Genomic DNA, 26,136 nt, shown 5'->3' with positions numbered 1-26,136 from the left:
GAAATATGAGGAGAATAGATTCCATATGTGGCTTCTTATTATACATGGCAGAGAATAAGAACGGGAGTTTTCCACCTTGTTTTGTTCCTCTATAATATTTTTGCCCTTGGAATTTGGGATGTAAAATTTTTGGTTGTTACCCACTGTAATTAAATGTTTCTACCTTTCGGCATTAGATTCTACATTCTGCATTTTAAGTTTAATCTATCTACATATAAACTATATTTCCCTAAAAGAGAGCACTCTTTTTTTTTCGGTATTTGTTTCTTTTGGACTCCAATTAAACTGTGCCTTGAGAAGGTTTCTACCAATATAACTTACTTTCCATTGTGCCTTAGACTATTTGGGGCTTCTGAATGATAATTCTGATATCAATATGCTCTTCTCTTCTAGTGCATTTCCACCTTTAAATTTTAAAAAAAAAAAACATTCCTATGATATCTTCTTTCTTGGTCATCATTAGTTCGTCTATGGTTCGTTTGATGGTTGTTATTTTACTTGGTTCTACTTTTGTTTCATACAGTTCTTTCTTCATATATGAAACTAGTCAATTAATTGTTCATTTAAGTTTTGAATTCCATACTTTGATATCATGAGGCACGGCTCTGCTTTTTATCTCTTGCAATAACAAAAATCAAGAATGTGGCATTTTACTTATATCATGCAATATACATGTCTAGCTAATATTCATGTTTCTAAGGTTTGGGATTACAGTCGAGATGTATCATGTTTTAGGCCTATACAGTTTAAGCAGTGACTGAAATCAATGGCCATGTTGCTTTGTTATGCTTTCATACTATAAACCTGTCTGCATGGTTTGTTCACAGAATACAAACAAAGTGCAGACATCTATAGATATGATCCATTCTTCTTTCCGTGGTAGTACACTCGAACTCTATCCATTGATGAGCTATCAGTGTGCATGTTGCATGAGTGCTTGGTTTCCAGTTCTACAGCTCCTTTTTGTTTTTCCAAGCAAGATTTAGCAATAATTACCTTGTTCAAGTTGCAAGTCTAATGAAGAACTATATCTTCTCTCTTGAATCAGCCATTGTGAATGTTTTAATGGAGTCAAAAGGTGGCAAAAAGTCTAGTAGTAGTAGTTCATTACAGTATGAAGCTCCCCTTGGATACAGCATTGAAGACGTTCGACCACACGGTGGAATTGAGAAGTTCAGATCTGCTGCTTACTCCAACGTAAGAAAATGGAACATAAAGATATCCAATTCTCCATATTTTACTTGCATTATGTTTTCTAATGTTTTCTTTGTATTCTCGTGCAGTGCGTGAGGAAACCATCCTGATATCCCTTTACTTGCGAATCCAGTAGTGTAGAATTTTCCTTTATTTGCAATTTGAATCCTTCTTCAAACCTGAAATCTCTCTGGCTAGCTGCTTTCTAAATACTTCCCGAAGTCCTAACTACTAGAACCAATGGCAATTCTATTGGTTGACACCCCAAATTCTCTCCCAACTTCCCCAATTGGATTCGAGGGCTATGAGAAAAGGCTCGAGATTACTTTCAGTGAGCCCCCACTCTTCCTTGATCCACAAGGCCGAGGCCTTCGTTCTCTCTCTCGAGCTCAAATTGACTCCATTCTCGAGCCCGCTCAATGCACAATTGTCTCTCAATTGTCCAACAAGAACTTTGATTCTTATGTCCTCTCCGAATCAAGCCTCTTTATTTATCCATACAAGATTATCCTCAAAACATGTGGGACTACAAAGCTCCTCCTATCAATCCCTACGATTCTTGACTTTGCCGCTAAGCTCTCACTCCCAATTCTATCGGCAAAGTACTCTAGGGGAACGTTTATATTTCCAGGAGCCCAGCCTGCTCCTCACCGTAATTTCTCAGAGGAGGTTTCAGTCCTCAATCAATTCTTTGGCAGGCTTTCATCAGGAGGCAATGCTTATGTGATCGGTGATCCAAATTCACCAGGACGTAACTGGCATATTTACTACGCTACTGATAAGCCTGAGCCCCCTATGGTGACTCTAGAAATGTGCATGACCAGCTTAAACCCATGTCATGCGTCGGTGTTCTTCAAAAACTCAGAAGATGGAGTCAATCGCTCTGCTACAGAGATGACTAAACTCTCGGGGATCTCTGATATCATTCCCGAGATGGAAATTTGTGATTTTGAGTTCGATCCATGTGGGTATTCAATGAACGGAATTCATAGCCAAGCTCTGTCAACTATTCATGTCACCCCTGAAGAGGGTTTTAGCTATGCTAGCTATGAGGCTATGGGATTTGATCCTGAGAAGATTGTTTATGGGGACTTGGTTAAAAAGGTTTTGAGGTGCTTTGCACCCTCAGAGTTCTCTCTCTCAGTCACAATCTTTGGGGGAAGGAAGAAAGCTTGCTCTTGGGGTGAGAATGTGAGCATTGACGGATATGATTCGATAGATGTTGTTGAGCAAGAACTCCCTGGTGGTGGACTACTGATATATCAGAGCTTTTCAGCTTCTTCTGTGGAGAGAGCAGTATCGCCAAGGTCTATTCTCCATTGCTGGGATGGAGAAGAAGGGGATGATGAATGCGGAAAATAAAAGATTTATTGTGTTTCATGGGATAATGGTGATTTTTTTTCTTTTCTTTCTATTGGTGGTGTTCAACATTGCTTTGGGATTGAAGCAGACAGCCAGGGTATTAGTATTTTGTTTTAGTTTTATGTGTTTTTGTTGTTGTCTCGGGACTCTTTGTTTTGAGTAATAAGCTCTATATGGCAGAATGCTGTGTCTGTCTGAGAGAGTAGGGAATTGTTTGAGGTTTGAAGATGTTTTCATTTCTCTGTTGCTCGAGTTATGAACTCCTTTTAGTTTAATGTTTGAATAAAGGATAACTATTTTGTTAAATGTCTTGTGTCTGGAGCATATGTCTGTTTATCATTTTGATTGTGAGCAGCAGTTATGTGACTAGCAAATGATATGGTCAACTATGTGACTAGCAAATGGCTCCCCCAACCCCCCACAACCAAACAGACAGCAGAAATTGACCCTGAAGTATTTAAGTCTGTTCTTTGAATTTGCTTGAGGGTCATGTTGTTTCTCACTGAATTCTACCATGGAGGTTTGTTGTTTTGAAGTTTCTTTGATTCTAAGGTGTTGTTAATATGTCGTTTACACAGTTTCCTGTTTTTTTGGCAATGAGAACTGTGTTTGCATTTACTTTGGGTTGATTATGTATAGCTCTCAATGATTCTGAATTCTGGGGGTGTTGCAGTGTTTGATGTTTTGTGTGTGTTTGGTTTGAGAAATTTACATTTTCCATCTGATGAGACTGAAAACCATCACCTGTTTAGAGAAATTGACTCTTGATTCAGTCAGTCAGTTTCATTCTGGTTTGAACAAAATTGGACCTTCATAGATCTTGAGCATTATGATCATACTAGCCTCTCTTGCTCTAATCCTTGATATATTTACTTCTCTTAGAAGAGCAGGAGGCATATCTTATATAGTCTAGTGTTTATTTGTTTGTGTTTTAAGTGTTTCTAACATCTTTCACAAGCACCTAATTCAAACATGAGTTACAGATTGCTTTATCACAAACAAAATAAATAAATAAATAAAAATTTGTATATGGATCATGTAAGGCACAATTAATTCATAGGACAGAGCAATTTAAGTTTATATCTAGAACAAACTTCGAAACCTTACTTCTTGTTTTAAACTTACTAGCCCTCTAGGCTCTAGTTTTACCTGTTGCAAATAGAGAGCTACTGAGGTGAATTTTTCTGACTCTTCTCATCCCCAGAGCAGACAGGGGCCTATCCGCAATTAACCGTACGGTATGCATGCATGGTGCCATGAAAACATTAGCCATGTTTCCTAGACCGATAGCTTTCTTTTCTTCTCTTTTATTTGTTTCTTTTCTTTTTTTTTTTCTTCCTGTTGCCGTTGTTGCTGTATGGCTGAAAATGATGCGGCAGACTGTGAGATTAGGCTTTTAAATTGATGGCATAGGGCGGCCCCCAAGCGACCGGCGACCCATCCCAAATCCAATAGCATGCCCCTGTTTCTCATTTATTGACCATCAATTACCTCCGTATGCTTCTGTGAACGGAACATATAATATTTCACACCCTCTACGAGTGGGGAGGGCCAGCTCGCCATGCAGCGCGTTGGTATTATTTTAACAACACAACACGATCCTAGCTTCAGCACTCCGCATCAAAAAAATCTCAGTCAATGATGTTTCAAGACTCGTTTTTTTTTTGTCTCATTTAAGAAACATTTGAGGGGTTACCACATCTAGCAATACCAGCTGGATCACATACTTACTAGCTAAACTAGCCGTGCACACAACCACCTTGATCAGTTTGATTTGACTCCACCATAGACTTGATTTGACGTGCTCCTATCATAAACCCAACACTTTCCAAAATCTCCTCCCACCAAAACCCACCCAATAAATAACACCCGCACCCCTTTTTCTAATAAAACCCATCGATTTGCTCAAATGACAAAATAGATTCAAGAAAATAAAATTTTAAAAAAAAAAAACCAAGAGAGCAAAGAGGACAGGGCCAAGCAGAAGAAGCCAGCCGATAAATGTCCAGCAGACAAAATGGTGAGACTCAGAGAGTGTCCGCTAGCCATAAAGACAAAGGATACTAATATAACAAAATGTAAGCATACATCACAATCACATATAAAAAGCATTCTCGTTCCATTCCCTTGTTGAGGAAAATACATCCTAACCCAAAAAGAAATACAGGGGGGAAAAAATCCATGCTTTACAAAAGAAGACAATTTGGAAAAAGAGAGAGTGAGAGCAAGGGAGTGAACTGCTGATTGAGCCTATTGTGCCAATATCAAACTTGAAACAACACTTGAACAAAGGAAAAAAAAAACCCACTAAGAAATCCCCACCGTCTTCTTCTTATTCTTCTTCTTCTTCTTCTTCTTCTTCATGTTGAGAGCCCTTGCTATCTCTTCACCAGCCTTCTTCTCTTCCTCTTGCTGAGATGGAGAAAAGAAGCATATAAAATGAGAGAAATATAGACTCTTTACTTCCTTGCACTATTCTCCCTCTCTCTCTCTCTCTCTCTCTCTAGAATAAATATTTGCACTCTCTCAAATTGAATGGAATGTACTGATGTACTATCGGCAGCAGATAAAATAAGTAGTGGGAGGCTTCCTTCTCTGTTTCTCTCCGTTTTCCATCCAAGTTCCCCCCTTGCTCTCATTTTTGCTTGAAATACCTGGGTATTATTCCAAGGGAGGCTAGTGAGAGATTGAATGACCAAAATACCCTCCTGTTGAGGGAGTTGGTGAGGGCACAATGAGGGGTGTTGATGAGGGGTAGTTTGGGGACTACGGAGAACAAGAAATGTATTCACCCCCGGATTTTACGTATCCAATAGGGGGTATGCGTGGAAGAGTAGGGGGGTAAAACTTTGAAATAGACTTTTCTGTCTTTTTGCTCTTTTCCCTCTCTAGGAAGTTACTTTTTCTCTCTTTCTTTTCCTCGTTCTCTTTGATCGAGGCGGGGGAGGGCGTAGTTTATTTTATGGGTAAATATCATAAAACCCTCTTAACTTTCAACAATTATCTACAAACCACCTGACTTTCAAAACATGATAGAATCCCCCTTAAGTACAGAGATTATCACAAAATTCTCTTTAAATTTCAGATTTTATCAGAAAATCATCTTTGAATTTGAGATTTTATCAGATCTGATAAAGTCATAAAGTTAAATAAAAAATTCTAATAGCCCCTAACTTAGGAGAGGTTTTCAGATGTTTTAAAAGTTATGGGTGGGGGGTTCTGTTAATCGTCCAAAAATAGGTTTTTATTATTATTATATTTAGCCTGTTTTTTTATCGGCGGTACTTTTTAGTGTAAATTCGCTTTGCAAATAGTTTTTTTTTTTTTTTGGGGGGGGGGGATTATTTGCATTCTAATTATTGAGGTTTTTTTCAACTTTGTTTATGGCAGAGCACTATTAATTCGTAAATAGTAGTGCTATTATTATGATATACTATAGGCAGTACTTGAGATAGACATATGGGTTAATCTAGATATAACAAGCAAGTTGTAGTTGGCTGGCATACTCCGAAGGAGACTAGGGCAAGGTTACCTTCAAGGGTAATTTACTATATTAGCTAAACAACATAATTGCAGATATTAAGAAGTTTAACATGTATAAACATATACTAGTACACTGTAAATTGTTAAAAATATAGAAAATGCACATGTAACATAAATACGCCCTTAACAAAAGGCATGTTCATACTATTTAGCAAAGCATATTAGAACAAAACAGTGCTTACGATTGATTAGTGCTTTTTATGCCATTTTCAATTGGTGTTGTATCTTGAATTATTAAGTCTAATGAACTTTTGAAGGTTGGTCACGAGTCATAATTAACTGGTCAAGTCCCACTAATCTGAAAGCCTGAACGGGGTGTGAGCATCGCTGACCTATCTGACCACCCAAGTCTTAGAAGAAAGGCGTCTTCGAGCCGGGATATACTAAAAGAACCCAAATCCAATATGAAAGGCGTCTTCGAGCCGGGATATACTAGAAGAACCCAAATCCAATATGAAAGGCGTCTTCTACTAAGGCCCTCGCTAAAGAATATCTCGAATGACGAGACAACCTATTAGGTTCATCAGCTGTACTACGTCGCTCAATCACCATTGCATTAATGCTGAGTCAGAGTCATTATGACTCATCGGGCCAAAGTAATGACTCATCGGACCATGACGATACTTCAGTCACTCTGTCGACATTGTTGTATTAAACACGAAAAGGTGACTCATTCAACCAGCTGCCGGCACATGTAATGTGCAGTCTGATCAGCCAACTGCACTGACCCGATCAAAATTTCAATGTGCCCTTGCCAACTCTCTATAAATAGTGAGAAATCTCCACTCTCTATGTTTTATATACATGTTGGTTATAATAAGAATACAAATGTAAGTCAAAAACAGAGGGAAAAAATAGAAGTCATATTTAGACAATAGCTAAATTGGAGGTTAAAAACTGAAATTTGTAACTCAAACGGACTTACTTGAAAAAAACAATATTTTTTTTTCCTTTCTGAGACTGTTGTGAAAAGGACTGGGCAAGTGTTGAATGCAGGGATCAGGGCAACAGCAACTCCCATGTGCTCCCCAAGTACACGGGACCACCGGCACGTCACCCCAATAAAAAGTTCCTAAAATACCCCTATCAGGGTCATTTCGGGAATTCCCAAAATGTCCCCGGGAACTAGGCCTACACTTTTGAGACCCTGCTCGGCTGCTCTCCCAATCGAGCTTCGAGACCAGCGAAGACCCCACACTCGGAATGTCTGAGGAGAACTTCAAGAGCCCCTCATGGCCTCATTATGCGTTAAAGGGCGCATTAACCGATTAAATTAAGTTAATGTCGCTTTCCTTGAGGATTTCTTGAGATCATTTTACCACTTTAGTACCGGAAAATTTTGAATTAATAAAGGAGTGGTACCTGGGCATTGTTTCCTCTGCTCTACTTTTTGTAGAAAAGTCCCTGACTTTTTTTTGTAGCTTTTGCAGAGAGATCAAGCTTTAGGATTAATTTGCAATTTTGGAGACAGATCTTTGTCGAATTAGCTTTTTTCCCTCGGTGTTATATTGGACTTTTGGGAAATTGCAGGCTTTGTTGAATGGCTTTTGTAAAGCTCTCCATTCTCATCAGCGTATCCATCTTTTGAGATTACCTTCACATGCATTCTGAATTAGCTTTCTAAACTCTTTGTTAAATTCTTTGATTCTTGGCTAAATTGCACTTAAATACTATAAAGTTCTCCTGTTCTGTCTCTTATGTACCACAAGTAGTCTTTTGTGACAGAAAAATACAATAAGCTGTTAAAAAATTAGCACATTACTATCCTTATGTAAACAAGGTAGTTAGCCCAATCGAATAGGCATGTAAATCATAGCATGATTGTAGGGATTGTAAACAAGGTAGTTAGCAATCCTATAGGCATGTAAATCATGACATAGCTTGATTGTAGGGATTGGGCTGTTATATAGGATCTGATTGTTAGGATTTGTTGTAATCCCTACCTTGTACAAATTGTCTATATAAAGAGAATGAAACCCACGGGGAAATTGTGAAGGCAAATTCAATTTCTTTTCTTGGTATCAGAGCCTTTTCCAATCTACCCTCTCCATCACCATGACGGGTTCCAGCGCCTCACAAATCTCCGGCATCCTGGCTTCCTCCCCGAGCGACTCTACCATGTCTTCTTTCATCAAGTCTTCCACCATCGCTACTGCTATCACTTGCAAACTAACGCGCACCAATTTCTTGCTTTGGAAGGCGCAAGTCGTTCCCATCTTACGGGGTGTCCAGCTCTTTGGATACCTCGATGGCACTACACCGATGCCCGTCGCCATGGTGACTGAGGGAACCGACACCGATGCAAGGCAGGTCTTGAATCCTGCCCGTGCTACCTGGATCGTCCAGGATCAGGCCATTCTTGGTGGCCTCCTGTCCTCAATGACAGAGGACGTTCTGCCTCAACTCATCCGTCAGATCGACACGTCCGGCCAGTTGTGGGCATCACTCCACACCATGTTCTCCGCTCAGCACCGCGGGAACTCAATCCAGATCCGCGCGCAGCTCTCGAACACGAGAAAGGGCGACATGAGCGCAGCAGAGTATTATCAGAAGATGACGGGACTCGCTGATACTATGGCGCACATTGGACGTCCCATGTCCGATGAAGAGGTGATCGGCTACATACTCGCCGGTCTGGGGCCGGGCCATAGTGATCTCTTCACCGCCATCACTGTGCTGAGCAATCAGCGTGCGGTGACTCTTCCGGAGTTCTACTCCTATCTGATTTCTCATGAGACCCAAGCCACGCTGATGAGCGGCACGGCGGAGTTCACGTCATCCGCCAACAACGTCACGCGCCAGGAATCCAACGCTCCTCGTCGCAACAACAGCAACAACGGCTACACCACCACCAACAACAACCATAGGAATAACTACCGCAACGGCGGTGGTGGTCGCGGACGAGGCCGCGGCCGTGGCAGGAACAATGGTGGCCCTCGCTGCCAAGTGTGTGGCATCCCAGGCCACATTGCGTTGAACTGTCGCAACAGGTTCAATCACTCCTATCAGCCAGATGAATATCGTGGTGGAAACAGTGCGACCACGGGAGGCTACAACGGTGACACAAACTGGTATATTGATACTGGTGCTACGGATCATCTTACGAGTGATCTAGATCGGCTGTCCATCCAGGAGCGCTACCATGGCAAGGATCAGGTGCAAGTGGCCAACGGAGCAGGTTTGCATATTTCCCATATTGGTCATTCTATAATTTCCGGTTTAGATCGTCCTCTTGCTCTTAAAAATATCCTTCATGTTCCTCATATCAATAAGCATCTCCTCTCTGTTCATAAACTTGTTTCTGATAATAATGTCTTCATTGAATTTCATGCTGATGCTTTCTTTGTTAAGGACAAGGCCACGAAGAAAACGCTTCTACGCGGTAGGAGCAGAGGAGGTCTTTATCCAGTGCCGTCCAGCCGCTCCTCTTCCACCACTTCCCATCATGCATCGTCCAGTGTCAAGGTGTCGTCATCGCAATGGCATCAGCGTCTTGGTCATCCTACTTCCACAATTGTTAGGTCCATCTTGAAGTTAAATAAATTAGACTGTTCTTTTGATTATGAGTCCTCTGTGTGTGATGCATGTCAGCGTGCAAAGAGTCATCAACTCCCCTATAATAATTCTGTTCGTGTCACCACATCTCCACTTGAGCTTATTCACTCCGATGTTTGGGGGCCAGCTCAAGCATCTACTGGAGGTTTTAAGTATTATGTAAGTTTTGTGGATGATTACAGTCGTTATACTTGGATCTATCTTATTAAGAATAAATCTGATGTTGAACAAATCTTTTATAATTTCCAAAAACATGTTGAGCGACTTTTGAATTCCAAAATCCGCACTGTTCAATCTGATTGGGGTGGTGAGTATCACCGGCTTAATAAATATTTCCAGAGTTCAGGTATTTTGCACCGTGTTTCGTGCCCCCATACATCACAACAAAACGGAGTGGCCGAGCGAAAGCATCGTCACATCGTTGAAACAGGCTTGGCTCTCCTTGCGCACTCCTCCCTTCCTCTTCGGTTTTGGGATGAGGCTTTCTTGACAGCTTGTTATCTCATCAATCGCATGCCCAGTCGTACTCTAAACAACTCTACACCCATCACACGCCTCCTCAACATAACACCTGATTATTTTTTTCTTCGCATTTTTGGCTGTGCATGCTGGCCAAGTCTTCGCAAATATAACTCTCATAAGCTTGACTTCCGATCCAAACTATGCGTCTTCTTAGGGTATAGTGCCATGCACAAGGGGTATAAGTGCTTGGACAAAAGTACTGGACGGATCTACATATCACGTGATGTGATCTTTGATGAATCACGTTTTCCGTTTGCTACCTCACCTTGTTCAGTCGCACCATCTTCTTTGTCCAGTGCTGTTTCCTTTCCTCAGTCTGAACCGGTAATTGTAAATGATCATATGCGAAATTATGACTTATCGCTCTTGTTGTCTAACACCTCAAATGCAGCTGCAGCTCCACCACCACCGGCGCTCATACCCGCGCCTGTGATTCACGTCCCGGGCACATGCAGCCTTGGGCCTGTTACACCTGGACCTGCTACACCGCCTCCCTGTCCAGAATCTTCGCTGCCTCCGCCTCGCGTCGATGCTGCACCATCTCCTGCATCTGGGCCTCAATTGGCCCAAGAACTCGGCAACCTTGTGCCCACGTTGCCTCCGCCTCGCATCGATGCTGCACCACCTCCTGCACCTGGGCCTCAACTGGCCCAAGAACCCGGTAACCTTGTGCTCGCGCCTGCTGTTGAGAGCGATGTTGCTGTCCCAACTGATCCTGTTCAGTCTCCACATGGTGTCACTACACGTGGTCGTGCCGGAAAATCGTTTCCCAAGCAGCTCACCGACGGAACAGTTCGGTATGATCCGAACAGACGTGCTTTCTTCGCCGAGCCCACCTCACATCGACTGGCTCTCGCTGAGCCTGTTTGGCGCACTGCCATGGAAGCCGAGTTTGAAGCACTTCAGAAGAACAACACGTGGGCTCTCGTTCCCCGGCCGGCTGGTGTTAATATAGTCGGATGTAAATGGGTGTTCAAACTTAAGCAGCACCCGGATGGCTCTATTGATAAGCACAAGGCGAGGCTAGTTGCACGAGGTTTTACTCAGCGATATGGCGTTGACTATCAGGATACTTTCAGTCCGGTTGTGAAGCCTGCAACGGTTCGCTTGATTCTTGCCCTAGCTTTGTCACGAGGATGGCAACTCCGACAGATTGATGTAAGCAACGCTTTTCTTCATGGCTTCTTGGATGAGGAAGTTTATATGCAGCAACCCCCTGGCTTCGAGGATTCCCGTCGGCCTCATTATGTGTGCAAACTCCAAAAGGCGCTCTACGGCCTAAAACAGTCGCCTCGTGCCTGGTTTTCACGACTTAGCGACAGATTATTCCAGCTTGGTTTTCAGTCTTCCAAGGCCGACACCTCTCTTTTCCTGTTTCATCATGGGGGCGTCACTATCTACATGCTTGTGTACGTGGATGACATCGTGGTTGCTGGCTCTTCTCAATCAGCAGTTGATCAGTTGCTGCGCGCCCTGTCTTCCTCATTTCCGATCAAAGATCTTGGACAGCTGCACTATTTTCTAGGGATTGAAGTCGTCTACAATTCAGGGGGAATCACCTTGATGCAGCACAAATATGCTTCTGACCTTCTTCACCGAGCTCACATGGAGAATTGTAAGAGCGTTTCAACCCCCATGTCTGTCACAGATAAGCTTGCTCGTGATTGTGGAACAGTGCTGGATGATGATGATGCTTTCAAATATCGAAGCATGGTAGGAGGTTTGCAATATCTTACATTAACAAGGCCAGATATTTCTTTTGCCGTTAATAAGGTATGTCAATATCTTTCCAAGCCCACTGATGTACATTGGGAGGCAGTCAAACGTATCTTAAGATATGTCAAGGGAACAGCTGCTACGGGACTTTACCTCCGGCGCTCCAACTCTACACTTCTGAGTGTGTTTACAGATGCTGATTGGGCTGGCTGCATGGATGATCGCAGGTCTACTGGAGGTTTTGCAGTATTTCTAGGTCCCAACCTGATTTCATGGAGCTCACGCAAGCAACCCACGGTATCTCGGTCCAGCACTGAAGCTGAGTACAAGGCCTTGGCTAATGGGACAGCTGAAGCAACATGGGTACAATCCTTGCTGAAAGAATTGGATGTGTGTCAGCCGCGACCACCAGTATTATGGTGTGATAACCTTGGAGCTACCTATTTAACAGCAAATCCAGTGTTTCATGCTCGAACGAAGCACATAGAGGTGGATTTCCATTTTGTCAGGGAGAAGGTTGCATTGGGCACTCTTGATGTCCGATTTGTATCTTCCAAAGATCAGGTAGCTGATGGATTCACCAAGCCAGCCACTCGCTACATGCTTGATCGCCTACGACACAATCTGAACCTTGTCATGGTTAAGATTGAGGGGGAATGTAAACAAGGTAGTTAGCCCAATCGAATAGGCATGTAAATCATAGCATGATTGTAGGGATTGTAAACAAGGTAGTTAGCAATCCTATAGGCATGTAAATCATGACATAGCTTGATTGTAGGGATTGGGCTGTTATATAGGATCTGATTGTTAGGATTTGTTGTAATCCCTACCTTGTACAAATTGTCTATATAAAGAGAATGAAACCCACGGGGAAATTGTGAAGGCAAATTCAATTTCTTTTCTCCTTAATCATGCAAACGTGAAAATTTTTACCTGAATGTTCCAATATAACACTAACATGTTAATTTTATACCTTTCTAACTATTAATATTTGCTAAATTTATCGTTAGACATATCACAACTCTGTTTCAAAGTAGAATTAAGTTAAGTTTGACAAAAAAAATTGGTTGATTTAATAGCAATTCAATAAATATTAATAGTTAAACAGCTCTAAAATTAGTATGCAAGTATCATAAAGAAATAATTACACGAAAAATTTAAGATTTGCATAACCGACAGTGCTAATGTGCCAATTTTTAAATAAATTATGATAGTTTTTGTCACAAAATATAACTTTTGATATACGAGTGACAAAGCATGAAAACTTTGTTGTATTTAAGTGCAATTTAGCCTTGCAACAAAAAAAAAAAGGTGCAGTTGAGTCTTAATTTCTCTTCTTTACTCCGTAATCTAAATAGGGGTAGAAATTGGGTCCTTTTGTCTGAGACCGTAACACATATGAGAAACCTAACAAATTCAGAAGGTTTAAACTAATCGCTATTCAACTTTCTACTTCATTTCACCGTTGTTAGTTAATCATATCCAACGTGACACTATATTCACACATGTTATTAGCAATCTCATTATTAAAATTATGACTCATATGCTTACTTGGTCACAAGAAATCTCCGAATTGACTGTTTGGTTAGGATAGAAAAAGGGTGGAAACCCCTTAGCGGAAACTCATCTTTAGAAGAGGTTTCATTCTTCTTTGTCTTTTTTTTTTGGTAGTTGGATTTATAGGGGATGGTTTCCTAAAAAATATATGAATCTACCCAAATTTAAGGAAAACTCATTTCCTTACAAAATTGTAGGAAATGGATCAGAAACCCAATTTTGGATTTCAACTTTTTAGAAAAACACTCAAACAACCTTTTAATACTCAAGCAAACGAAAACTAACATCCACAGATATTTTCACTATATGCGGACTAACAAGATTTAGGGCCTATTTGGTTGCCATTTGTTTAGAGTTTTTGGGGTTGTAAAACTGTAGGTGTCAGTCGCTACAGTATTACAATCAGCTCCTTTGTTTGGGTATTAAAATGGTCGCATATTGTAGCTGAGTTGGCATGCCTTCAGTAATTCCCAACAAAAAGGTAGGAAATGGAGTCACATTGCACAGCTAGACCACACAATTCCACGATACTGTAGCAACAAAGTGTTTTATAAAAAATTAACCATGCAAACAGGCCCTTAGGGTGTGTTTGGTAACTCTTTAAAAGTTGACCAGGTTTGAAGAACTTGGTCCACTTTTAGACTATTTTGTTGATCAATAAAAATTGGTTCAGAAGTGAACTAGTTTACATTAGTTCAGTTTGGGGTCTCTAAACTGGTTTAGTTGTGAATCACAGGGAGTTGGCCCACAACTAAATCAGCTCTTGCCAAACATTTAAGAAATAAGTGATGACCCAATTTTAGTCCACAAGTATTGGCCTAACGACGATCATGAAGTACAACCAACATTCCAGAATCTTCCCCCATCTTTTAATCTACGAAGACATTTCCAGTAGGCTAATCATAACAGTCACCTTTCACTGCTCTTGACTGATCGCTAATTTGGAAGAAATTGAACTATTTCGAGAGTTAAATAGGCCTTACATGTAGATTAAAAATCAGTATATGAAGAAACAAGCGAAAGCATGTAGACTGAGAAAGCGTGTGGAAATAGTACAGTTCAAGTCCAAGTTATTCTTGCAATCAAAGTGCAACCCACTACAGTTGATGTAAATGTAATTGCACATTCAAAGTAATCAAAGTGATACATCGAATATCATCATCGTCATCATCATTTAGCGTCTAATTAGTTTCTATCCCCTTGAGGAAACCCTTGCATACCTTCTCCCAAAACCTCCTATCATCATCATCTTCTTCTTTCTCCATTTTTGCCTTTGCCTCTTCAGCGAAATCCTTCTGTTAAATGCAAATATGATAAACTAATATAAGATTTCGTAGAATATATATATATATATATATATATATATATATGAGGAATATGGGTATGCTTGGTACCAAGCACAAATTTTGTGCTTGGTAGTGATGTGACATATTATCCTCCACTCATTCAAATGGGGGGACCACATTCACATGGGTTGAATGTGATCCCCCCAATTGAATGAGTGGATGAGAATGAGACACCTCACTACCAAGCATAAAATTTGTGCTTGGTACCAAGCATACCCATTTCTCTCTCTCTCTCTATATATATATATATACTATCATATTATATCAGTATTATCATATATATAGATATATATATATATATATATATATAATGTTTTCAACGAGGAGACATGGAGAGCCTTACATCATAGCATGTTGTTGCGCAAGTCGAGATCAATGATATCATATAAAGATCTCCTTCGTGTACTCTGGGATGGCCTGGATGCCAACGATATGATCTCGACTGCAAATGCCTCTACTGCAGGTCTTTCTGAATATGCCAATCACCGCAGCCCTCTCATGGGCACCTCCAACACCTGTAATTTGAGCGGGGGGGGGGGGGGGGGGGGCTAAGGCTAGCTATTTACTGAAATTAATATAATGGTGACTTATCGCTAGATGTTTTTGTTAGCTGTAACTATACATGAAATAGAACTTCTAAGCTAGCTAGACAACAAGCCGTATGTGTATATATATATGTAGTTTTTGGTGTTGCGTGGATTACTGCAGATTATGCCTGGATAGGGTGAGCATAATGATATGATTTTGAGTGAATACTAAACATAGTCAGAACATGAGCGTGAGTGGGGGCTTCCCTAAACTATAGTTGATTTGTTGAAAATCTCCAAATTGCTTTTTTATCTCTCTTAATATCGATGCGCATGTATGGAGAACACGTTCTAATAAACTGTACGCATTTTATACCTTTTTCACTTAAGAGTGCAACAATGTAGAAATCTAGGCGAGATGTTATTAAAAAAAAGGAAAAAAACTACAGTGATTTTAGCTAAAAACGCGAAAAATTAAGAGAATAAGCAAAACAACATGAAAATCGAAATACGGACCACCATAATTAACTTCGTCAACTACTATTTAATATTGATAGTTGGGTAATTCAAAGAAAACTAATACCCTCTTTATATGTTGTTTCCATTAGCCTATAAGTGCAGTTGAAACTTCTTAAGCATTGGCTATAGATCGCAGGAAGCATCATTAACAACAGAAAAGGATATCGATGGATGATAATGATCTATGATTGATGACGATGGTAACAACGATACAACGTTGATCAAAGAATGTTTTAGTGACACTACCTCATCTTGGATGGCACTCAATGATTGAAGTACAGCAAGGGATGTCCTTCTAACTCCTGGAGAGAAAGCTAAAACTTCTTCGAACCCCGCCATCAATTTCACACTTTCCTAACCGCCAAGGTCCCATCCTCCGCAACCACTTGCCACTTGCCCTGCCAAAAGCCCGGCACAAAACCTAACATTAATTCAAAGCACTATGGCTAATTTATCAAGTTCACTGATAAGAGAATGTTCGGTAATTATATATATTATATATAAATATACTATATAATATTATTATATGCAAACAAATTACAAACTAAAGCTGTTAGTTACAAACTTTAATACAGCCATCCCCTCCCCTCAACCACAGTTACATTCACATCCGTTTGTTATGTACACCGACATTTTTCTCGCCACTGTTAAAATATTACGAATCACATCAAAAAACAAACGGGTTGGTACTGTAACCCATTTCAAATTACAACTGCCAGTTGGAGTTGTAGTTATTGAATCAACACACACACATATATAAAAAAAAAGAGTTGAAACAAAGTGTATTTATCTCTCTCTGACTTATCGTAGATGTTTTTGTTAGCTGTAACTATACATGAATATAAGTTCTAAGCTAGTAGACAACAAGCCTATGTGTATATATATATGTAGTTTTTGGTGGATTACTTGAGTATTATGCCTGGATATGGTGAGCATAATGCATATGATTTTGAGTGAATACAAACCATATCAGAACATGAGACGTGAGTGGGGTGTTCTAAACTATAGTTGATTTGTTGAAATCTCCAAATTGCTTTTTTATCTCTCTTAATATCATGCGCATATGGAGAACACGTTCTAATAGAACTTGTACGCATTTTATTACCTTGTTTCACTATAGAGTGCAAAATGTAGAAATGTAGGGAGATGTTATTAAAAAAAAGGAAAAAACTACATGATTAGCTAAAAAAGGTCTAAAATTAAGAAGAATAAGCAAATACAAATGAATCGAAATACGGACCACATAATTAACTTCGTTCAACTACTATTTGATATGATAAGTTGGGTAATTCAAAGAAAACTAATACCCTCTTTTATATGTTGTTTTGCCTATTAGCCTATAAGTGCATTGAACTTCTTAAGCATTGGCTATAAGATCGAGAAGCATCTAAAACAGAATAAGGATATCGATGATGATAATGATCATGATGATGACGATGGTAACAACGAATACAAGTTGATCAAAGAATTGTTTAGTGACATTACCTCATCTTGATGGCACTCAATGATTGAAGTACAGCAAGGGATGTCTTCTAACTCCTGGAGAAATCTAAAATTCTTCGAACCCGCATAAAACTAAAGGCTTTAGTTACAACTTTATACAGCACAACCACAGTTACATCACATCCGTTTGTTTATGTACACCGACATTTTTCTCGCAACTGTTAAATATTACAATCACATCAAAACAAACGGTTGGTACTGTAACCATTTTCAAATTACAACTGCAGTTGGAGTTTTAGTTATTTGAACGAAACACACACACATATATAAAAAAAGAAGTTGAAAAACAAAGGTGTATTAATTCAGCTGTCGCCACACTCACTTGATGGCCAAAGCAAACACCAAGCACTCTCTTGTCCATAGAAATCAAATTTTGCAGCAACGAGCAAAGCTCAGTTACCCACAAATCATCTCCATAAGCATCATGAGGGCTCCCACTCACGACAAAACCATCATACTTGTTCAAATCCTCGACTTTAGGGAACTCTCCTTCGACCACTCTAAAGAGATCCCATAGTTCTCCTTCATCTCCAAATGCTTTCACAAATACATTGAAGTAGCCCCCGTACATTTTCTTAACATAATCAGAGTCCTTCGCAGCAAGGAGAAGCGCGAACCGCTTTTCTTCTTCAAGCTTCATTTTTTTTGTGGGTGATGGGAGTTTAGATGATGACAAACAAAGAGTTCATGTGCATGTTTTTATAGTGAAGAGGTGGGGAGCAACTTGACAATTTTTGATTTTTGTACAATCGGCAACTTATGTAGTTTTGTTGAATGAGTCCGGGGTTTCAGGAATAATAAGGGGGGTAACTTTTAAAGAATATGATATGTATTTCGTAAGTTTTATTTTTTTTTGGTGACGAATGAAACGAAAGGGATGAGATTTGAATGTGAAAGTTTGATTTTATTCCTTCGCAAAATATGCTTATATATATTTTGCATATGGCTCTTATGGTATAGGATAATAATTAAGTTGATTCTGGCTTTAGCATATATAAGGAAGAAAATACACATGGAAAATATCAATAGGCATGAAACTTCTTAAATATGATTGTTCTATATTCTATATAAAGAAAGTCAATAATCGTATAAGGTAACTTCTCAGCAGCTTACCGGTTTAATGTATAAGAATTTTGTCAATAAGGAATATAATTAAGGTGATAATATATTCTTAATAAATTAATATATAAGAACGTTAATAAACTATATAAGGTATTTATATATTACTTAAGAACGAAAATGGTGAAGATATGATTAGCTTTCAATTAGGAACAAGAAATTTAAAACTAATACGAGTTTTAAAAATCTGTATGTATAAGAGGCACGTCTCATTTGGACAAAATACATCTCCCTCCTTGCTCGCCAATTATTATTCGTGTTTAATTATAATTAAAAAATAATGTCATGTTTGAGACATATTCAAAGCTTGCAAGACACAAAGTCGGAATTTAAATTGTTGTCAATGATAAAGACTATTTTGTCGTTGTTGTTATTTTCTTTCACTTCATAATCTTACTCGGTCTTTTTTTTTAATGGGCCCCCATTACTGTTTGTCGTACGCGTGAACGGAACCACAAACATGAATTGAGACAGGTTATGCTTCTGAAATTCTTTACGTACTCAGATTAGTTTAAGTTCAATTTTCGGGTTAATTAAGCCCCAAGAAATTTCGGAAAAAGTCATGTTTTGCCTTATTGCACGCATTTGCAACGAGTATGGCCTAGAAATATATGTTCTAAATTGATAAGCAAACACTTTACCCGCAATAAAAATACGTTTCTTCCAACAAAAACATGCAGTAATTTTTGTAACTAACCAAACAATAGATTGATAAGCTAACCAAAGACTGAGTCACATAAGTATCCGATTCCTTTTTAGCCCGCCTTAATCCAAGCTCACATTTTGGAGCAACATGTCTACAACATTTTTGGGTCATGCTTGTAACCCCAACGAGATTCTTTCATTGTTATTAATTTTAAAATAAAGATTCTTAGCCTGCATTTTTGGAGCACTGCCTTCTACTTTTTGCTTACCACTTTAATATTCTTTCATTCGAAATGCTGATTCCTAGAAGCTAGTGCATTGTATCTGGTCATGTTTTGAGATGAGAATGAAAGAATAAATGGTATAATTCCCCGCTGGGTTTTTATATTAGTCGCTTAAAGTAGTCTTATCCTCAAGGTAAAATTATGTTAGCTCTTCGAAGAGCTAACATAATTTTATTTATGAGGAGCTATTTATTTATGAGGAGCTAACATAATTTTACCTTGAGGTAAAATTATGTTAGCTCTTCGAATCATTAAAATTATGTTAACTGTATGATTCGAAGTTTGGTTAAGTCATTGGTACCAGATACAGTTAAAATATTTTATTTATGAGGAGTTTGGTTAAGTCATGGGTATCAGAATATTTTATTAAATTTCAATCAAAATGATGTTTGGATAATTTTACACCATATTCGTTGAGAAGAGAAAGTTACTAGGATTTAATAAGAAATTTTGTTTAGGGGATGAAGAGTGAGTAAAAATTTCTAAGCGTTAGTTGTTCAATCTAACTAAGGGAACATATTTAGCGCAGATGGAAAATTTGAGATACTAAAGTGTAAAAAGAACCTAGCTTTGGAAAATTTCCAACCTTATGAATGGACATCATTATCATGCTCTAATAAATGTCAATGATTCTAATTCGATAGTAAGATTTTTTTTAGAATTAACTAATACGATTAGAAGCTTGTCCTAGATTGATGGAATATGGCTTGTTGGTCATGTCTCCATTGTTAAGGTTACGGGTTTTTAGAATATTCCTTGTTAAGGTTACGGGTTTTTAGAATATTCCTTGTTAAGGTTACCGTAACCTTCACAACCAACCCGTTACGGGTTTTAGAATATTCATTGTTAAGGATACGGGTTGGTTGTTAAAGTTACGGGTTTGTTATGTAGGTTAACTTCATAACCAAAACGTAACATTCACAACCAACGTATATCCTTAACAACAAACCCGTAACCTTAACAACTAATCCGTAACATTCACAATCAACCATTATCCTTAACAAGGAATATTCTAAAAATATTATGACTGTAGGGGTTTGAACCCCTAACATCTTATCCAAACTCCCAAACTTTACCACTAGGCCAAGTGACCCAAAGTATTCATTACACTCAAAATATATATACATATATATCCCAACGTGTAACCTTAACAACTGACCCGTAACCTTAACAATTAAACCTGTAACATTCACAACCGACCCGTAACCTTAACAACCGACCCGTAACATTAACAACAAATCCGTAACCTTAACAATTAAACCCGTAACCTTAACAATTAAACCCATAACCTTAACAATTAAACCCGTAACCTTCACAACCAACCCGTAATCTTAACAATTAAACCCGTAACCTTAACAATCTCCCAATACAAACAAAAACAATTAGTTTCCTCATCAATAACGAAAATAATAAATAATAATAATAATAAAATAACAATCCCCTTCAATCATTTCAACATCATCACAGTAAAATTATGATAAAGAGAGAGAGAGAGAGAGAGAGAGAGAGAGAGAGAGAGAAGGGATCCATAACCTTAACAATTCACCCGCAACCTTAACAATTAACTCGTAACCTTAACAATTAACCCGTAACTTTAACAATCTCCCAATACAAACAGTTAGTTCCCCTCATCAACAACAAAAATAATATTCAATGATTATTATTTCCCAAAACATCCCTAAACTCCTCACAACATTATTTCCCAAGTCAGATTAAGAGACACCGTGGAAATCATCCACCTCCGACCAATGTTCAAGGATTATTAAGTGATGATAAAAGAAATTTTAAGAAAACAAGTGATGGTACCACCGTATCATAGGATTCTTAGTGATCGTAAAGGGTGTATCCACAATTGACCCAATGAAACAGTAAGAACCTTTCCTTATATTAGGAAACCTAGAAAACAGAATCATAAGCCTGTGTAGAGCTTGTGTTCTGTATTCTTGCCACGCCGAAATTAGCATCAATTATATGGCACGCCCTCATCCATGCTCCTTTTTCCAGAATCTATTGCATTCTTAGTCACCATGGGCCTCAACCGCCACGGAGCTGTATAGCTTTATTCATGAGCAAGTAGGCTACAGTTGTTCATATTCTCAGATACGGACCTAAGCATATAAACTTCGGCATATAAACTTCGGCGCATCAAGCAGTTTCTGTGAGATAAGCACGAAACAATACCAAGGACGATGACTTGTCCTGTAAAACTCACTGAGAAAAGGAATATTGAAGTTCACTTACAAGCTTAGTTCGTTCAGCAGAGATGATCGCTAAAATGAGCAAAAATCAAGCTCAAGACTAATTTAGTTACAGTGTTGGAAAAAGTGTTTTTTTTAATGCGCTGATATAGGGTCAGCAAGGACATAAATTACTGAAAGTAATCTAACAAGAACCAGACAACAGTGTTGGTAACCAGTGGATAGTGAAGAACTTGGCCATGTGCGCACTGAAGCAGACCCAAAAGCATTCGGCAATTCTTGATTGTGTTAGGACTGCAAAAAATACATCATATGTCATTTGTCACACTTGCAAGAATGAAAGGTAACAGTGTAGCGAAACGAACTTAATAACAGCAACTCACGAGGCAGTGCTCAGTTGTTACAAGTGACTGGAGATGCAAGTATACACATCTACCACAGCAAACATTCACAAATAGTTTTTTCTATTCCAAAACGTAGGTATGTTCCATGTCAAGGAACACGTCTGCCAAAATTTATTGACAAATGAGAGTGAGGCGTTTGAGAAAAGAGTAAAAGAACAAGCAACAACAATTAATGACCAAAATGTTTTGTCTTTGTAATGGAAGTAATTTCAACAACAAATTTTTTTAACTATTTTTTATTTTTATGTAAATCCCCACTTTATATGTCCGCTAATTGCTAACAGGCTTAACTTGTGTTTATGGGAAGATTGCAAATGAAATAGGATATATTTGTAGATCAATTTGGTTGAGCAGCACTGACTTGAAGAACAAACTTCAATTTGATATGGGAAAGGAGGAAGCGCTGACAAGCAAGTAGCTTCTTCTGAAAGTAGAGAAATGCCTATAGGAGCCTCCAGGCCTGACGACTCTTCAGCTAAACAGTTCGGATGGAACATTTACTACAGAATTGTGGAGTAGCAAGACATGGGTACCATAAATATCTGAGACCTGTAGTATCATGATTCAGGGAAAGCTTGATCATGACATGGGCATCAAGCAAATTAACAAGCCTCGACCACAGACCTACATTAGAATGTTCAAGGGAACACAAAGGTGAAACTTGTGGCCAGTACCTAAGCAAAGTGCAAAAAAATCATCACTAATGTGTAGCAAGCTTAAGACCAAAGAGGGAAGGGTAAATGTTGACAGCAATAAGAATCCACAGATTCCGAAATCATGCAACCAAAAATTGGACAGTAAACTGAAAAGTTCAGCAAAGATGTTATAGTCTTATAGATATGGAGAATCACCCCCACGAGGTTAAAAAAGGGTAAATAAAGAAACTGACATGACCTTCCACTGGATTCTCATAAAAACTAACCCTGAACGAAAATCTATTATAGGTAATTACCCAGAACCTAAACTTTTTAATTTCAGAAAACTAAACTTTGTTAACTAGTAACATTCAAGACTATCCTCTGTGTTGGGACATGTCATGCAAGTGATTTCATGTGAACCGGAATAACATTTTTACTTAGTTTAAAGTTAAAATATACAAGAATTTACGAAAAATAGGGGGAAATAGAAAGTTGTGGTTTACAACATACTAGTTCTTAAATACTCAACTATTTCTAATATGAATTTATTTTTACTATAACTGCTATTTAATTATTAACAAATAATTATTAGTTTTTATACCAAATCAGTGTCATCTCTTTATTCATCATAATTTCAACCCATTCTCATGTCAAAACCCAATTCTTTAAGTTTAATTAAAAATGTGCCATCTTGGAAACACTAAACCCTAATCAACCCACGATCAAAAGCTCATCGATCTCCATAGCCAAGAATCTCGAGCGAGTAGCATGGATATCCAAGTCCGCGACCAAGGTTCTCAACCGTATGACCATGGAGAAGACGAAGAAGAGAGATGAGTGTGGGGCTATATTACCTAAGTTCTTCTAATATGGAGCTGTGTCCGTACCCGATATGTATCATACCCATGCCCGCACCCAACACGTCTTGGGCACTCCATAAATATATGCATACATTTATTCAAACACTCCTCATAACACTTCTTGGATATGTATCATACGCTTCACATTCATTTTTGAATTCATTTCGGCCTTAAGAACAATGATTTAAAAGGGTCATTTACATATATAGCTCAGAACTATGAATATCCTATGAGTTCCAGCCATGTCTTGTACCCTACCATTTATGAATTTGTCATGTCCTGCATCCGCACCGGTACCCATACAACCAGTGTTCTAAAAAGTTGTCGTCTAGGCATTCGCCTAGGTGTAGACGGAGCAATTTCCGCCTAGTTTGGGCCAGAGCGCCTAATCTAGGCAGGAAGCATATAAAGGTTGATTGTCACTTCATTATGAAATGATATTGAGCAAAATGTCACTTCACATGTTAATTCAGACAGATAAGTAACGGTTTCCCTAAAACATTACCTTTTTTCTGGGGGGGTTGGGGGGAAAGGGAAGGGAATTTTTTTCTTAGATTTAACTAGCTAAAAATGAAAGGTCTATATGCTCTTCCAGCTTAAGAAGGAATGGTAGAATAATAGTTCGTAACTAGACCATCATTGAGACTTAATGTAATTATATTCTATTTGTTTTCGAGTGAAAATACCCCTCTCTTGGACTGTCATCTTTCCTAACATATAGTCAAAATACTGTATAAAACCTTCAAAAACAATACAACATACAAGCAGACCTTTGATATTACATCATATAACCAACAAAAGTAGAAAAAAGAAAAATTATACAAAAGCAGTCATAATAAAGTCTAAAGGGAAGTGCAGTGCACTGTCAGGACTTACTATTTGTATTGGTTCTGCAAGCACCTCCCACACCTGGTCCAGGTCTTCATTGAGACGAGACTCATTTACCTACACATGATGGAGAAGAAATAAAGAATTAAGAAACGAAGAGAGTTACAAAGCAGTGTAATTTCATGAGTCATGTCATTATTAAATATGTAATTTGCAATGAGACATATTGATGGCACTGTATCAAAAATGTACAATCAAAGTATTATTACTTTAAAATAATGAGCTTTAAACTTCAAACTAATTTGGGCAAGTTTCGGAATAAACTTGATTAAATGTAGGGGTGGCAAATTATTGTTGGCCTCTTTGTTTTGATGATGTTTAACAAACAATTTACCACTAATGTTATTTGTTTAGTATTTATATATTTCTATTTATTAGACAAACAACGTGTTGGAGGTTGGATGGATTGCGCCATAACGATCATATCAAATGGAGGTTGGTGGATATAGTGGTTGAAGCAATGCAATTAAAGTTAAAGATCTAAGTTCAGCTTCATCCAAGTTTACCAAGTCAAGCCTATTGAAGATCAAGATCAAGCTTGGGTATATTTAGTTTAGGTTTTATATTATGTGTGTTAGTACTTTAAGCTCAATCATATACACACATACATGTTTTGTTTTTGTATATATATAGTTATATACATACATATATGTTTTGGTTTGATTTCATAGATATGAAACAAATATATTTTCATATACATACTCATATGTTTTATTTTCTATTGTATTTATAAAAATATTGTATTTCTCAGTTTATAGACTTAACAATTATTATATAGTTGTGGTTTACAACATACTAGTTCTTAAATACTCAACTATTTCTAATATGAATTTATTTTTACTATAACTGCTATTTAATTATTAACAAATAATTATTAGTTTTTATACCAAATCAGTGTCATCTCTTTATTCATCATAATTTCAACCCATTCTCATGTCAAAACCCAATTCTTTAAGTTTAATTAAAAATGTGCCATCTTGGAAACACTAAACCCTAATCAACCCACGATCAAAAGCTCATCGATCTCCATAGCCAAGAATCTCGAGCGAGTAGCATGGATATCCAAGTCCGCGACCAAGGTTCTCAACCGTATGACCATGGAGAAGACGAAGAAGAGAGATGAGTGTGGGGCTATATTACCTAAGTTCTTCTAATATGGAGCTGTGTCCGTACCCGATATGTATCATACCCATGCCCGCACCCAACACGTCTTGGGCACTCCATAAATATATGCATACATTTATTCAAACACTCCTCATAACACTTCTTGGATATGTATCATACGCTTCACATTCATTTTTGAATTCATTTCGGCCTTAAGAACAATGATTTAAAAGGGTCATTTACATATATAGCTCAGAACTATGAATATCCTATGAGTTCCAGCCATGTCTTGTACCCTACCATTTATGAATTTGTCATGTCCTGCATCCGCACCGGTACCCATACAACCAGGCGCCTAGGGCTAGGCGGTCCGTTCCCTAGGCGGTCCGCTCAGGCGGACCACCTAGCTTTTTAAACAATAAAATGCCTAGGCAGCGCCTAGGGCTAGGCGGTCCGTTCCCTAGGCGGTCCGCTCAGGCGGACCACCTAGCTTTTTAAACAATAAAATTTTAAAAAAAGACCCAAGATCATTAAGCCCAACCCAAAAAAAACAAAACCTGAACCCATACCCGACCCAACCCAAGCTACTTCACTTAAAATCCTAACCTAAACCATATATCCTTCTCTCTCGTGTCCCGCAACCGCGGCCCAA

The 26,136-nt window shown here is 38.5% G+C and overlaps 3 protein-coding genes across 10 annotated transcripts in view; 1 reads left to right on the top strand and 2 right to left on the bottom strand.

Annotated features, from left to right (window-relative positions):
* Positions 1–2,862, top strand: part of LOC109840532 (S-adenosylmethionine decarboxylase proenzyme-like) — a 3,612-nt gene extending 750 nt beyond the window's left edge. The window contains exons 2-3 of the mRNA XM_020409206.1: positions 1,049–1,197; positions 1,284–2,862. Of these exons, the coding sequence (XP_020264795.1) occupies positions 1,435–2,556 (1,122 nt within the window). The 5' untranslated portion in view covers positions 1,049–1,197; positions 1,284–1,434 and the 3' untranslated portion in view covers positions 2,557–2,862. The remainder of the gene's footprint in view (positions 1–1,048; positions 1,198–1,283) is intronic.
* On the bottom strand, positions 14,499–17,998 carry LOC109842305 (gamma-glutamyl peptidase 3-like). Its single transcript, XM_020411201.1, is given in 5 exon segments — positions 14,499–14,744; positions 16,088–16,143; positions 16,201–16,240; positions 16,242–16,262; positions 17,667–17,998. Coding segments are annotated over 5 exon segments (549 nt in total). The 5' UTR covers positions 17,985–17,998; the 3' UTR covers positions 14,499–14,630.
* LOC109840530 (protein arv1 homolog) overlaps positions 21,557–26,136 on the bottom strand; it is a 26,249-nt gene continuing 21,669 nt past the window's right edge. For 4 of the 8 annotated variants that reach the window (XM_020409198.1, XM_020409201.1, XM_020409200.1 and 1 more), the window contains 3 exons: positions 22,356–22,618; positions 21,956–22,095; positions 21,805–21,884 (listed from right to left, as the gene is read on the bottom strand). In XM_020409198.1, coding sequence (XP_020264787.1) covers positions 22,470–22,618 — 149 coding nt within the window. In that variant the 3' untranslated portion in view covers positions 21,805–21,884; positions 21,956–22,095; positions 22,356–22,469. Of the gene's footprint in view, positions 21,885–21,955; positions 22,096–22,355; positions 22,669–26,136 lie in introns of those variants that run through there. The other 4 variants (XM_020409204.1, XM_020409199.1, XM_020409202.1 and 1 more) reach the window with 4 other exon arrangements.

This window comes from Asparagus officinalis, chromosome 5 (genome assembly GCF_001876935.1).
Source record: "Asparagus officinalis chromosome 5, Aspof.V1, whole genome shotgun sequence".
Classification (NCBI taxonomy): Eukaryota; Viridiplantae; Streptophyta; class Magnoliopsida; order Asparagales; family Asparagaceae; genus Asparagus; species Asparagus officinalis.
This window is presented reverse-complemented; position numbering and strand designations above follow the sequence as displayed.